Consider the following 14,857-nt stretch of genomic DNA (forward strand, 5'->3'; position numbering starts at 1 on the left):
CTGTAACGTCTCACTGTAACGCTTGATTAAATGTGTGTGGAGATGAGGTGCGTCAGACTGCTGTTGTGTGGTGTGATTGTCAGGGCGAGGTGGAGCAGATTGCCATGATGAAGCCCAAAGGACAGACGGAGCACGATGAGGGCATGCTGGAGTACCTGGAGGACATCATCGGCTCCTGCCGTCTCAAAGAGCCCATCAGTATCCTGTGCCGGCGGGTGGAGCCCCTGAACGAGCAGCGCGGAGAGAAGGTACAACTATACCGACTGAACATGTGATCGTACGCAGCAGAAACATTCATGAGCCGTAGTGAATTCAGTTCAAGCAACCACAAAATACAACATAAACCATTAACTTTTATTAACAGAACAAATAAAAATACACCATGCTATGTGCCTAATATAAAATAACAAATGACTTGAAAAAACTGAAGATCAGTAAACATTGTGGAACCAAATAAATGAGAAATGTAGCCTATGTTTATTAGCAAAATGAATAAGAAAGCTTGGAGACACGGCATACTTGATGTTAAAAAATAAAAAAATACACCGTTTAAATAAATAAAAATCACTGCGGAACCAAATAAATAAGAAACTAATGTTTTAAAAAACTTCCAGTATCACCTTTGATAAATGGTGGAAGTCAACAGACTTTTCAAAATCCAAAATATTTTTAAAACAGGTGCTTTTGGTGTGGTTTTGAAACTCTCGTCTGTCTCGCCTCACTCTTGTCAGCTTCTCCTCTCGTGATAAATGAAATCTGAACTGTGATGTGACTGTTGCATTGAGCAGCCACGCTCCGTTTTTAATTGTAGTGTCTGTTCTCTAACTGAACTAAAAGATTTTTATTACTATATAAAAAATCGAAACCTTTAAATCTCGATTTCCTCAGAATATTTGATTGATTCTGGATTTTTACGATTGACTAGTCGACTTAAGAATGTCACTACAACATGATTCAAGTAACTTTTTTCTTCATTAATCCTCTTGTTAAAGAAAATCCTGTTCAAGTGCAGCACACATGAAGTTGTCAACATGATGAAATGTTAAATCACTTCTTAAATATCACGTGCAGAAAATCTGTGCATGAACTACAACTACATCTTGTACAACACTTGTCTTATACACATTGTGTTCAGAAATAATAAAAGAAAAATGAAATGCTTCAACAAATCTCAAAATGTTAAAAAAATTCAAAACTTACAGTATAACACAAGTAGACTATTAACTATAAATGTTGTGTAAAAAAACAATGAACAGCAGCTCAGTCTGTCATCATGAAGCAAACGTAATATCAGACATAAGCACCTTTCACACTGCGATTCAGGCAAATACACGGGTAATGTGTCCCAGCATTTGTTCCCGGGTCGCTAGATTTTGCACTTTCACACTGCCAGTGATTACCCGGAATAGGTGCGTGCGTTCACACACAACCTGTAAAGGTCCCGTAAAGACACGTGATATCAGGGTGTGACGTGTAATGTACGAGTCGAAAACACTAGGCACATTAACTTTCACTGAAGCTGGTGAACGATCTCAGCTTCAGCGCGAATAGTGAGGAACTAACTGATCTCTGCTTCGTTACAGTTTGCACATATTTTTTCGTCGCAAACGTTGATCTGCCTTCAAAACATGCTAAAAGAGTCGCGCGATAACGCGCGTCATCACCACGACACGGCATTAGTTCTGGCTTTTGTTCACACAGCGCTCGTTCCGGGACTGAACCCAGCAATGTTACTAGGTCCCGACCCGGGTTCAATCCCGGAATCAATCCCGGGACGTGTTTGCTTTCACACAGAAGGTCGATCCGGCAATGTTCCGGCAATTTGCCGGGTCCGACGACGTGCAGTGTGAAAGGGGCTATACAGTAGTAGTTACAGGTCTTTTATTCAGTTGTGCTGCTTTTCTGTTGTTTTCTATGCAATCATGGACGTGTTTGACCTGCGCTCGCGTCTCATGCATGAAACCGCTTTCTAAGAACATGCCACTCAAGTTAAAAGAAGTTCACCCCCATCTTCTATCATCTCTTCACACTCCAACTGCAAACCACGCACCACTATATCAACACAATCAAATCTTTCCTCTTTAACCTCATGACGCATCAATCCAAATTTAGTTTTATAATTTAAGAGAAATGTTCTTAAATCTTATTTGGTGTCAGTTGTAGTTTTCAAGCCTGATAATGGTTTTATGCTGCAAGATTGAGTGGAGAGGCTGGTGAGATTGAACCCTGGGTTCCTCTGTGCTGAGACTGGACCTCACTAATGCCTCTGCTCACATGACGATCATCATATAAGAGAGATCAGAACCTCATGTTGATTTACAGCAGCCATTCTGACCAGAAGTGTTCATATCTAATCACCCGGCAGGTAAACGGTGATATGGCTGTGGCTCGTGAAGCGCGTCAGTTGTAGTATGTGTGTGTGTGTGCAGCTGAATCGAGTGAAGCTGGTGGAGAAGGAGAAGAGCGCTCTGGAGGGAGAGAAGAATAAAGCCGTGGAGTTCCTCAGCTTGGAGAACGACGTCTTTAAGAAGAGGAACCTGCTCTGTCAGTTCTACGTGTAAGAGACGCACACACTCCTGTGAACAACTCTGATTGACCTCGCTTCAGTTCAGAGCGTACTACAAACACAATGAGCTCTCAGTAATGGCATTGTGCTGTGAGATGTGCAGGGTTTGGTTATTCAGCGTGACGTGTTGTGTTTCTGCAGGCATGATCTACAGAAGCGTGTGTCGGCCAGAGAAGCTGAGAAACAGCAGATTCAGGAGGACACGAAGGACCTGAGTGACAAAAGCAGCCAGCTGACAGAAGAAATGAAGAGCAAGAACGAGGAGCTGAAGGGCGTGGAGAAGTGAGAGACCTTTCATCCCTCTAGAAACACATCTGCTGCTCGGACACTGGTGTTTGATGGCTGTATAGTTGAGGGGTGTTGTGCTTGTTTTTCCTCGAAAGGAAACTGACCAAGCTGACCAAGTTCATAGAGAGCCAGAAGGAGAAGTTTACCCAGCTGGACCTGCAGGACGTGGAGGTGCGCGAGAAACTCAAACACACCAAGAGCAAAGCCAAGAAACAGCAGAAGCAGCTTCAGAAGGACAAGGAGAAGGTGAGGCGTCCCGGTCTGAGCAGATGAGCAGCGGCAGCCGGACGCTGAGACTTCATGAGCGCTTGTGTTCTGTGCAGCTGGAGGAGGTGAGGAGCGTTCCTGCGAGCAGCGAGAAGATCATCGCGGAGGCGTCTGCTCAGAAGGAGGAGCTGGAGAAGAAGAAGCTGGTGGAGGAGCAGAAGCTGGCGCAGGTGATGGAGAGCCTGAAGGAGGAGACCAGCGGCCTGCAGGAAGATAAAGAGGTGAGAGAGTCGTGGTAGAAAGTTCAGAGATGCTCCTAAAGTAGCTCAGTTTAAACGATTGTATGAATCGCCCTTACTGTGAAAAAATAAATGCATGTACATTCGCAACACTGGCATCCCCAGCGAATTTCTGTGAGGTGTAGCTGCTGCTCAGTGTTTGCTCGTGGTGTTCCTGCAGAAGAGAGAGCAGGAGCTGCTGGAGCTGAGTAAGACGGTGAACCAGACGCGCTCACGGATGGACGTGGCTCAGTCCGAGCTGGATATCTACCTGAGTCAGCACAACACGGCTGTGAGCCAGCTCAACCAGGCCAAAGACGCTCTGCAGGAGACTGTGGACACGCTGAGAGAGAGGAGAGCCGCCATCAAAGACCTCAACGCCAGGATACCCCCGAGTGAGGAGCAGCTCAAGAAGGTCTGTGTGAAGACCCCGCTCGCCCAGGACCACACCATCTGTGCTGGTGTTTTAACCAGCTTTCTTCTGCTCATCAAAACTTCATTAATTTGGTCAAAAATAATTGTAATTTTGTGAAATAGTTACAATTTCAAACAGCTGTGTTCTCTGTGAGTATCTGTTAAAGTGTAATGTATTTCTGTGATGCGCAGCTGTATTTTCAGCATCATTACTCCAGTCTTCAGTGTCACATGATCTTCAGAAATCATTCTAATATGATGATTTATTATCAGTGCTGGAAAGGGTTACGTCTGCTTAATATTTTTGGGGACCTGTGATACTTTTTTCAGGATTCTTTTAAATGTCAGAAATTTTGTTTCCAAAATACACTACTATTCAAAAGTTTTGGGGTCAGTCAATTGTTTTATTTATTTTAAGAAATGAATACTTATATTCAGCAAGGTGATGAAAGTGATAGATTTACATTGCTAGAAAAGATTCTATTTTGTATAAACTCTTCTTTTTAACTTTATTCATCAATGAATAAAGTATCACAGGTTCCAAAAAATATTAAGCAGCAGAACAGTTTGAACACTGATATATTGATATACAAATCAGCATATTAGAATGATTTCTGAAGGAGCATGAAACCAATACTAGAAAGTGTGATAATATTTCACAATATTTTTTTTATTTATTTATTTATTTTATTTTTTGTTGTTGTTTGTATTTTTGATCTAATTAAATACAGCTTTGATGAGCAGAAGAGACTCCATTAAAAAACATTGAAGATCTTGCTGACTCCAGACTTTTGAAGGGCGTTGTTTGGTTATCAGATTTGTGTAAAATGCTTGGCGGAGCGCTAGAGAAACCCAGCTGGTGTGTGTGTGTCATTGGTTGTGAATGATGTGTGTGTGCTGCAGGACGAGCAGGAGCTGGAGCAGATCTCGGAGCAGGACCAGCAGAAGCGGATGCAGGTGGGAGACATGAGACAGAAGGTGGCTGAGGCCAAGAGCTCTTTGTCCACCAACCGCAGCCGCAACAAAGTGCTGGACGCCCTCATGCAGCAGAAGCGCTCGGGGAAGATCCCGGGCATCCTGGGACGGCTGGTGCGTCCCTCACCTTCACCTCGGCTAGAGAGTCTTTCTGTGCTGTTAAACACGTTCACGGTCCTGTTTACGTTTTCGTTGTCTGAACAGGGAGACCTGGGAGCTGTTGATGAGAAATACGACATCGCCATCTCCTCCTGCTGCGGCTCGCTGGATAATATCTTAGTGGACACCATTGACACAGCGCAGAGGTGCGTCACGTTCCTGAAGACCCAGAACATCGGTGTGGCCACATTCATCGGTCTGGACAAGGTGAGTGATGACCTGGTGATGAGACGTGATGCTCGTGCCGTGTGTCCGGTGCTGACGGTGTGTGCCGCTGCTGTTCAGATGAAGGTGTGGCAGCAGAGCATGGGCTCCATCTCCACTCCGGAGAGCACCCCTCGTCTGTTTGACATGGTGCGTGTGAAGGACGAGAGCGTGCGGCCGGCGTTCTACTTCGCTCTCAGGGACACGCTGGTGGCCAGAGACCTGGAGCAGGCCACGCGGGTGGCGTTCCAGAAGGACAAGCGGTGGAGGGTGGTCACGCTGCAGGGGCAGGTCATCGAGCAGGCCGGTGCGTCACTCACGTCTCTACAGCCCTAGGAAATCAGTCCTTTTTACTCCGTTCAGCTTCAGCTTTTCTGGGTTACGTTTTAATGGTTAAAATAAATGCATATCTAATTCAAACATTTATTTAAAAAAAAAATACATTCTAGGGCCATATGAAAAAAATTAATTCTCCCAAACTCAGTTTTTCTGGATTATGTCTAATGGTAAGATTAAATATTAGTAATCAAAAGGTCTAATGAATTCATGAATCTTATAGCAATTTATGAAAAGTTTCACAAGAATTACAGTTTTAGGGCCCTTTGAAATGTTTGTTCCTGTGTTTTCTTTTGTGTATTGTTTTAAATGTCTTATTAATGAATTCAGTGTTTCCCTCAGACTTGCACTCTGTGTGGTGGCAGGTATGTGCAAATTCATTCTCTGCCAGCAGGGGGTGCTTTTGGAGCGGGAGAAAGGTTTCCCTGGTAACAGCTGTACACACAGCAGTGCTCCTCTCAAACGCTGCTCTATCAGGCATTACATGCACCATGAAATTAAACTGACATCGAAAGTTTTCTGAAGACTTCACAAATACAGTGATATAAAAACACCCGCGCCGGGTTTAGATTTAGAAACGTGCAGAACTCATGCTTACACAACAACGTCAAAGCCTTTGGGAAAATCTGTTTGTGGTGGTCAGTTTTGATATTGTGACGGGTGCCACAAATAAATCAATGTATGGGAAACACTGGAATTAATAAAAGTCTAACTGCTGAATAATTTATTAATTTCTTCAATAATGGGGCCTGATGAAATGCTTTTTATTTATTTTTTTATTTATTTATTTTTTTTTTTTCAGCAGTTCTGTGTTGTCTGTTTTAATATTTTTGGATTTGGTTTAATACAAATTCATGATCCGAAACTATGTTAATTAAATGAAGGCATAAAATATTAATTGTATTATTTTAAAATGCAATCAAACTAAAATGTTTTATTGTTTTAACAACATTGAGAAGTACATTTTACTGTACTATTAGTAATATTTCTGTTATAATTTCTTCAACTTAAACCAGTCTTTTATTTTGGCAAGTTGTAGTGAGAGTTCTGACTGGGTTCTGTGTGTGTTGTGGCTGTACATGTGTATGTGTAGACAGTAATGAGCTGGCTCTCACGTTCACCCTCAGGCACTATGACCGGAGGAGGAGGACGAGTGATGAAGGGCAGGATGGGCTCCTCGGTGTGCGCTGATGTCTCTCAGGAGCAGGTCAGAGCAGATGATAATCTTCAGTGCAGCACAGCAGGACGTGTTTCTGCCTGTACAGCGGCACTTTAAAAACTGTACTATGTGCAATTAAACATTTTTTAATTTTTTTTTGCAAGACTGCTATGTGACTTTATTTTTCAGTTTGATGCATTATTTGATTATTAAATAAACATTTTCAGTTCCAGTTTTTGACAGAAAGAAGACTTTCATGTTGGTTCTGGTGCATCACTAGCTAAAGCTGTGTGTTTGTGCGCAGCTGGATAAGATGGAGAGCGATCTGAACAAGGAGCTGACGCAGCTGCAGGACTGGCAGCAGAGGAAACATCAGCTGGAGGAGAAGGTGCACAGAGCCAGACGTGAGCTGAGAGACATGAAGAATACGCTGGAGAAATACACCGCCACCATCCAGGTGAGACGGCGCAGCTGAACACGAGCGTGAACGAGCGAGCCCTGCCCTCTGCTGACCCTGATGTGTGTTACAGAGCCTGACGGAGCAGGAGCTCCATCTCAAGACTCAGATCAAAGACCTGGAGGCCAAGGTCATCTCCGCCGCTCCTGATAAAGCCAAGCAGAAGCAGATGGAGAAGAGCCTGGAGCTCTACAGGAAAGGTGTGTTTGTTCATCATCTGTCATCACTCTCTCAGTCCTGCATGACTTTCTTCTGAAAGCAGAAGGCGATCTGAGGAACACTGGGGTCTGCTCAACATAAGACACTAAAAGCATGTTTCTTCAGTCTCGTGTGTTGGCCGGTCGATCTGTGCGTCTCTTGATGTAGTAATGGTGTTTGTGTTTCATGAGACTTCGAGGCAGCGTCCACTAAAGCAGGGAAGGTGGAGGCGGAGGTGAAGAGGCTGCACACGCTCATCGTGGACATCAACAGCCATAAGCTGAAGGCCCAGCAGGACAAACTGGACCAGATCAACACACAGCTGGACGAGTGCTCCTCAGCCATCACCAAAGCCCAGGTGGCCATCAAGATTGCTGGACGGTCAGTGACCACTGAGACTGAGTTTATTAATATTTGAGACGGTTTCACATCTGGAAAGAGGTCTGAGTCACAATTACACCAACTGGATGAGAAAGTTTGGTGTGAACCCTTCAGATGAATATGAGACGAATGAAAAGCGCTCTTCCATAAAGAATCTTCTGTAAAGATCTCCTCCATCTCTGTGTGATCCTCTAACTCTAGCACTCTCTATTCTATTATAATCTTAAAAACTAAACAAAAAATTGTCCCTTTTAGACTTGCACTCTATTCATTAACTGCTTGTTTAGTTAAAAAAAAAAACTAACACTAGCTTGCTCTATTCTTCTTCTATTCTGTCTATTTTCTTTTTATTATATCAAATGTAATGTAAAGCTTCACTGTATACTGTATATGCTGCTGCAGGGCTCCGGACTCATTCTTCACGCTGGTGGCTCTTTTGCAATTAACTTTCTCCGTTGGTGGCATGAGCACATGATTAGGTCGCAATTTTTTTTATTTTATTTTTTTCTGCTACATCATGGGATTGATCAATGCATGCTGATGAACTTTCATCATAGTTTATAGTTATATGGAAGTGAAAGTGGTTAACATTCAACCCGTTCTTTTTCATCAGTAGGCCTAGTAATTGTGTTTTGAATTTTGTGAAAGGGAGATCCTCTTTTGCTGTTTTATAAACCGCAGGCTTCGGATGCTTTCACTTTCAAATTTGTGATCCTGTCACTTCTCGTCATTTTTGCATGCACCAAAGCAAAAGATGGATTCAGTGTTATTCTTAATTAAAAGCACAACAACAGTAAAACCGTAAGATACAATGACAAACTATCTTACACAACGTTTATTAACAAAAGCATACACCAGGATGTGTCAGGAGCTGAGCTCTGTAGAGGGTTCGTCTCTGACGTGAGTGTTGTCCTCTGATGTGTTAGTAATCTGAAGAAGTCCGAGGACAGCGTGTCTCAGCTGGAGAAGGAGATGGGAGAGAATGAGAAGCTGACGGAGGAGCTGACGGAGCAGCTGAAGAAGCTGGAGGAGGAGGCGGGAGAGATCATGCAGACGTACCAGCAGGCCGAGGTGCTTCCGTCTCATCCTCTCTCTCAGACGCTGAACACGTCAGACGCTCGCGCTGATCTCTGAGTGTGTGTGTGTGTGTGTGTGTGTGTAGGAAGCGCTGCCGGAGGTTCAGGAGCAGCATCGAGGAGTGCTGCAGGAGATCAAGGCCCTACAGGAGCAGGAGCACGCGCTGCAGAAGGAGTCTCTGAGCGTGCGGCTGAAGGTGGAGCACATCGACACGGCCATCGCTGAGTGCCACAACAAGATCAAACACTGGGAGAAAGAGGTACTGAGCCACAGACACCCGTCACATCTGGACACAGACCGTACTGACTGTATACTCACAGAGATTTCGCTGGTGCAGTAATTACAGTTAATGATATATCGTGTGCTATAATGTGTAATCATGTAGCCCAGTCATTAAGTGTACTCCTTCAGTCCTAAAGACTAATTACATGGGAGCTTTAACAGATGTTTGATTTCTCGCCTGTCGGATGTGTTTAGTTGTATTTGTTCTGCGCTCACAGTGGTGTGTGTTTTAGGCCAGCAGGCTGTCTCTGCACCCCATCGATGGAGCTCCAGAAGAAGAGCTGCCTGCACTGAACCCAGAGCAGCTGGAGGACATCGGCAATCCAGACCTCATCAAGAACGAGATCGCTCTGCAGGAGGACCGCTGCTCCAACATGAAGCCCAACCTGGGAGCCATCGCAGAGTTCAAGAAGAAGGTACCAGAGATCCACGCGCTGTGGTCAGCTGATGGATGACCGCGTCAGCACTCTGACTCTGTGTGTGTGTGTGTGCAGGAGGAGCTGTATCTGCAGCGGGTGGCGGAGCTCGATGACATCACCACACAGAGAGACGCCTTCAAGAGAGGCTGCGAGGACCTGCGCAAGCAGAGGCTGCACGAGTTCATGGCTGGATTCAACATCATCACCAACAAGCTGAAGGAGAACTACCAGATGCTCACGCTAGGAGGAGACGCCGAGCTGGAGCTGGTGGACAGCCTGGATCCCTTCTCCGAGGGCATCATGTTCAGGTGTGTGTGTGTGTGTGTGTCAGTGCTGCAGTGCCTGCACAGATTTTAACATCTGAACACTTTTAAAGCACTAGTAGGGCCCAATGATGTGGAAAACACGGATGGAATCACGGAATCCAGTCATAAAAATAGAATTTACTGTATAACGAGGAATGTCAAGGAATTTGCAAGCTTTGGTTTGGATGAATAAATCAAAAGTAGGCCGGCACACTTAAATCAAAACATGATATGCACTAGTGTCTGTGAATGTTAAAGTCCCTGTGAAATCAAAATTGAAGTTTTTTTTTGAGGTGTTAGTAACAATGTGTTAGTCTTAAGGTTATCTATAATCCAGTGTGCACCGAAACAGTGACAAAATTAGCATTTTGAAGATATGAGCATTCTAAGCTTGCAGTTTGTCGCTTCCACCAAAATGGATCACGTTTGTTTTTTTTTTTTGTTTTTTTTTTGTCACCTCATACTTCAGCTTCTCATCAAATCTTCTAAACCAATCAGCTGCTCTCTAGAATCGGAAGCGCCCGCCCCCTGCACTATAAATAGATGCGCCGGCTGAGATCGGTCACTTGTTCACAGGATTAGTATTTACTGTACGGAGAATGACACGTAGTGCACTATATAGGGGATAGGGAACGATTCAGACAGTGTAAATATGTGATTGTTTACTACACATACTGAAGCACAGTGATTTCATACTCACTATACGAGTACATGAAGATGTAAACATGATCTCTAGAACTGTCACGTCATGAGCACTTTTCCATTTCTTTTGAGGAAAAACTATTGTCACATACAAACAGAAACTTAACCAGTTAAAAAAGTGTTTTAACTTGAATAAATGTTTTTTTTTTTTTTTTTTTTTTTTTTTTTTTTTTTTTTTTTTTTTATTTAATCAATTAATTAGAGATGCTTTTAATTATTCAGTTAATAAAACCATTAAAGTTGGTTCTAGAAAATTAATGGGAAACAAAGAATTTGGTAAAAAAAAAAAAAAAAAAAAAAATTTGGGAAGAAAGTAATTTCTGTTAAACTTTTAATAAATTGCTGTTAAATTGTGTATGTTTCATGATTTCAATTAGACGTGGTTTTAGAGTAATACAATTTAATTTAACTATTAAAACAGAGTCTAGAAAAATGAAAATGGAAAAAAATGCATTTTGGAATAATAGGGCCCTACACTAGGCTTGCAGATGATTACAGAGAAGAACTGTGCATCTGTCGTACACTGATGACACCGGACGTTTTAAAGCAGTTCAAGCACAGAAGTCTTTAGTGAGCCCCGTCGAGTGAATGATTCAGTAAAGCAGTGTATGCTCCCAGTCTATCCAGTGATCTCATGACTCTGTGTTTCCTGTGTTCCCAGTGTGCGTCCTCCTAAGAAGAGCTGGAAGAAGATCTATAACCTGTCCGGAGGAGAGAAGACGCTCAGCTCTCTGGCGCTGGTGTTTGCACTGCATCACTTCAAGCCCACGCCGCTCTACTTCATGGACGAGATCGACGCCGCCCTCGACTTCAAGAACGTCTCCATCGTGGCCTGCTACATATACGTACGTACACTTCCCTGCGGTTACAGTTCTTAACACTCGTGATGTGACCAGACATGTTCTCCACAGTGAACTCAAAACTGTTGCTCAGCTTTCGATGTCTTGTGAGAAGTCACCGCAGGCAGGGTACCCTTTATTATTCAGTACTGAATTAAATATACTAGTGGAACTCTGTCAGTTAGTAGAAGTCCATTAGCATTTAGTAGAACTGGGCAAAATATAGGGCTCTATGAAATCTGTTTTATTTTTTTGCTAATTCAGTTTTTTCCGTTTTAATTTTTTTAAGGGTTAAATTAAATTCTATGCTTTTTATTATGCTGCTGTCTCTTTAACACCGAATGCACCGAACACAGATCTAAAAATACTGTACATGAGCATTTTCTTTCTCGTCTGGTTACGTTCACTAAAGTAAAAACGGCTGTGTTTGATGATATACTGACATAGTTTTCTGCACACTGGTCGATATAAATGCAAGAAGTCGGTTCTGACCCAGAACAACCTTTTCTGCAGTGAAATGCACAGAACAGTTCGAGAGCGGGGAGAAACTCCACGAATCCACACCCAGACCGCTGATCGCTGATCTCTGTGCTCGCTCTTGTGCTTCAGACGTCTGCGCTGCACACAAACAGACACAAGCTCTTTCCCTTCCTGCTCTTAAATCACTTTGAATCACTCTAAAATGTGAACGCAGGGATCGTTAAGCAGAATCGAAATGCACACATCTTATTGAATACCAGGTTCTTGGAAATTTGGGACCAGTTTTCGATACCAAATCTACTACTTATTTTTCCCCACCTTATGTTTTGTTACTAAATTCTGTTTAGCATGTTTAATTATTTGAATGCATAAAAACAAGTTTAATTTATTCTTACGATATTTTTGCTCACCTAAATGTTTGATCATGCACTGTATTTTTGTTTTGACGGTCGTGTAATTGTTGCACAGGCCTGACTGTGTGAGCTGTGCGGTTCACACACTCTCCGTCTGCGGTGTGTGGCACAGCAGCAGCGTTCACACAGGAGTCTGCTCCTGACCTGCACCAGTTTACCACAAACACAACATTATCCATTACTCTGATTTCAAATCCAAACATTGTTACTGAAAATGCTTTTTCAGCATTGTGATCCTATTTTACACAGTACAGTAATACAATCTTTCATAGGTGTGTTTAAACACAATAAATATAACAAACACATTATTCAGTGCTTTTTACTTTTGCGTTTACTTCTAGATGTACAAAACATTTAAACTACTTTTCTTACAGTATCACAGACATTTAAACTTACAGTTGACAGAGACAGTCAGCTCTGCCTTTTCTTTTGCAGTTAAATCTTTATTACAAACAGTTCTGCGGTTCATGAAGAACTGTTTTCTTTCCTCCACGAGTGCCTTCTATTATTGCCTTGTTTATCTAAAAGTGCTCTGTCCCTTCAAACCAAGCCAAAAAGCCTGTGTTGACTGTGAAACACTGAGACTGCTGCATGTGGTGCTAAACCTCTCTCAGCAGCAGCATCAGTCGTCCCACAGCCATGATCGGCTGATAGAGATCGATAGACAATCAATAAGAGCACTCCTGCTGAATTCAGTGTAATCCTAAGAAAGTACAGATTTACAAGGAAGTCATTGATTTTAACAAGTTCAGGAAAACTACCGTCAGTTATACAGAAAATCAATACAATGCTTTTCTGTTTTTGCCCCCTAATTCTAACATGTTTAGAATACAATTTTCTGAATTCTGATTTTTCCACATTATTGCAGGAGCAAACCAAGAACGCTCAGTTCATCATCATCTCGCTGAGGAACAACATGTTTGAGATGGCCGACCGTCTCATCGGCATCTACAAGACACACAACACCACCAAGAACGTGGCCATCAACCCCAAAACCATCGTCCTGCGGGAGATCGAGACGGCGTGAGGAGGCCAGATACTCCGTCAACACCTCCTTTGTTCTGATGCTTTGTCTGTTCCTTTTATATGTGTCTCAGTCGTTCTGTGCTCTTGCTCTTTTATCGTTTTTAAATAAAAATGCCTGTTTTATACTACATAGTATCACACGGAATATTATCATGCTTTTACTGCACTGCAGTTGAATATTTTAAATAAACATTAAATTTGGCGTTTTGAGTTTTGTGGTACTTATGTCTAAACTAAAGCAGAATAATGTTTAGCAGTGAGGAGCTGCTGGACAGCCAGAAGAACGCATCGGTCCAGAACAGCTTATTCATCTTCAGCTCTGAAACTGTCCGGTGAAATCAGGAAGGAAATTAATCTGAACGAGCAAAAAGATGCTCAGTTTTTATGATTTATACAATAAGTGCAAATAGAAAGTGTTTTTAGTAATCATTTGTTGTAGCCCCAGCAACGCACTGAAATGAAAGAATGATCCTGATTTTAATACAGTCAGTGTAAACAGTGATTGATAATAGATCTGTATTTGTGAACAAATGAGTGTAACAGCACACATAAAGAAACTCTGAAGAAACACACAGAGGTAAAAATTCAGAATGTGTTGTTTATTCGTAACATGATATAGTTCAGTAGCATACCAAGGGAGATATCTTGCTGAGTATTTTCACAATTGCAAACGTTACATTGATTTTAGTTCCATAAACAAGTAGTTATAGTCAAGTTACTCACATTTTAGACACGATATTTACTGTTTTGTTGTATTTTACCAATGAAACGAGTTCCAAACAAGAAACACTGCAGCACTCGGCGGTGTTCTGTTACTGAATGATTCAGTGTTTGAATGAATCGGTTGAATCAGTGACTCCCCAGCGGACACCTTGATGTCAGTTTGAGGTTAAATATTAGTCAAGGTGTGATCAGGATGCTGTAACATCGTTTTAAGTTCAGTCGGGATGGCAGTGACGTCTAGTGGTAATTGGCTGGAAATCCCACACTGGTGTTGGTTTGATGTGTATAGATCAATTACATCAAATTAAAGTCATGTCAAGTTTTTGATGTCAGTTTGATTTGCATACAGACCAGTTTGGAGTAGACGTCACAGTTACGTCACTGGCAGCTGCGCACGCTTAGTGGTGGCAGAAAAACACTGGGAGCAGAGGTGAACTCCTTTGTGTTCGGAGATTTCGTCTTTTAAATCAAATTTTGGTCCCAAATGTTTATCGGTTTTACTGGTAGTCCACTGTATGAAGAATTTTTGGGTATAATATGTCACTGTTAATTATTATTATCACTATGGTGGTGTTTTTTTTTTTTTTGATATCCTCACTTACAGAAAGACCACAAACAAACCAAATGTGGGACAATTATTACGTTTGTGTGAGACACTAAAACATAACCTGAAGCTGTTATATGTGACCCTGGAACACAAAACCAGTCACAAGGGTCCTTTTTTTTTTTTTAAGATTTAAAGGTTTATGCATCATCTGAAAGCTGAATAAATAATCTCTCCATTGATGCATGGTTTGTTAGGAGGACAATATTTGTCTGAGATACAACTATTTGAAAATCTGGAATCTGAGGGAGCAAAAAAATTTAAATATTGAGAAAATCATCTTTAAAGTTGTTCAAATGAAGTTCTTAGCAATGCATATTACTAATAAAAAAATAAGTTTTGATATATTTACAGTAGGAAAATTA

The 14,857-nt window shown here is 42.1% G+C and overlaps 1 protein-coding gene across 1 annotated transcript; it reads left to right on the forward strand.

Moving 5' to 3' along the window:
- The first annotated feature begins 64 nt into the window (after positions 1-64).
- Positions 65-13,367, forward strand: LOC109092582 (structural maintenance of chromosomes protein 4-like). Its single transcript, XM_042755493.1, has 19 exons — positions 65-248; positions 2,430-2,557; positions 2,708-2,848; positions 2,950-3,100; positions 3,178-3,342; positions 3,521-3,754; positions 4,657-4,842; positions 4,933-5,094; positions 5,173-5,398; positions 6,555-6,634; positions 6,891-7,043; positions 7,117-7,243; positions 7,433-7,622; positions 8,549-8,693; positions 8,785-8,958; positions 9,215-9,397; positions 9,476-9,708; positions 11,069-11,252; positions 13,008-13,367. Exons 1-19 carry the CDS (start codon positions 105-107, stop codon positions 13,164-13,166), a joined length of 3,165 nt encoding a protein of 1,054 aa, XP_042611427.1. The 5' UTR covers positions 65-104; the 3' UTR covers positions 13,167-13,367.
- Positions 13,368-14,857: the final 1,490 nt, after the last annotated feature.

Source organism: Cyprinus carpio, unplaced genomic scaffold (genome assembly GCF_018340385.1).
Source record: "Cyprinus carpio isolate SPL01 unplaced genomic scaffold, ASM1834038v1 S000006712, whole genome shotgun sequence".
NCBI lineage: Eukaryota > Metazoa > Chordata > Actinopteri > Cypriniformes > Cyprinidae > Cyprinus > Cyprinus carpio.

Bases quoted from the DNA above. Each gene is read 5' to 3' on its own strand.
- LOC109092582 (XM_042755493.1), top strand. From the start codon at position 105: ATGATGAAGCCCAAAGGACAGACGGAGCACGATGAGGGCATGCTGGAG. The intron at 4,843-4,932 runs GTGCGTCCCTCA...TTGTCTGAACAG, and splicing joins CGGGCATCCTGGGACGGCTG to GGAGACCTGGGAGCTGTTGA. The intron at 7,244-7,432 runs GTGTGTTTGTTC...GTGTTTCATGAG, and splicing joins CCTGGAGCTCTACAGGAAAG to ACTTCGAGGCAGCGTCCACT.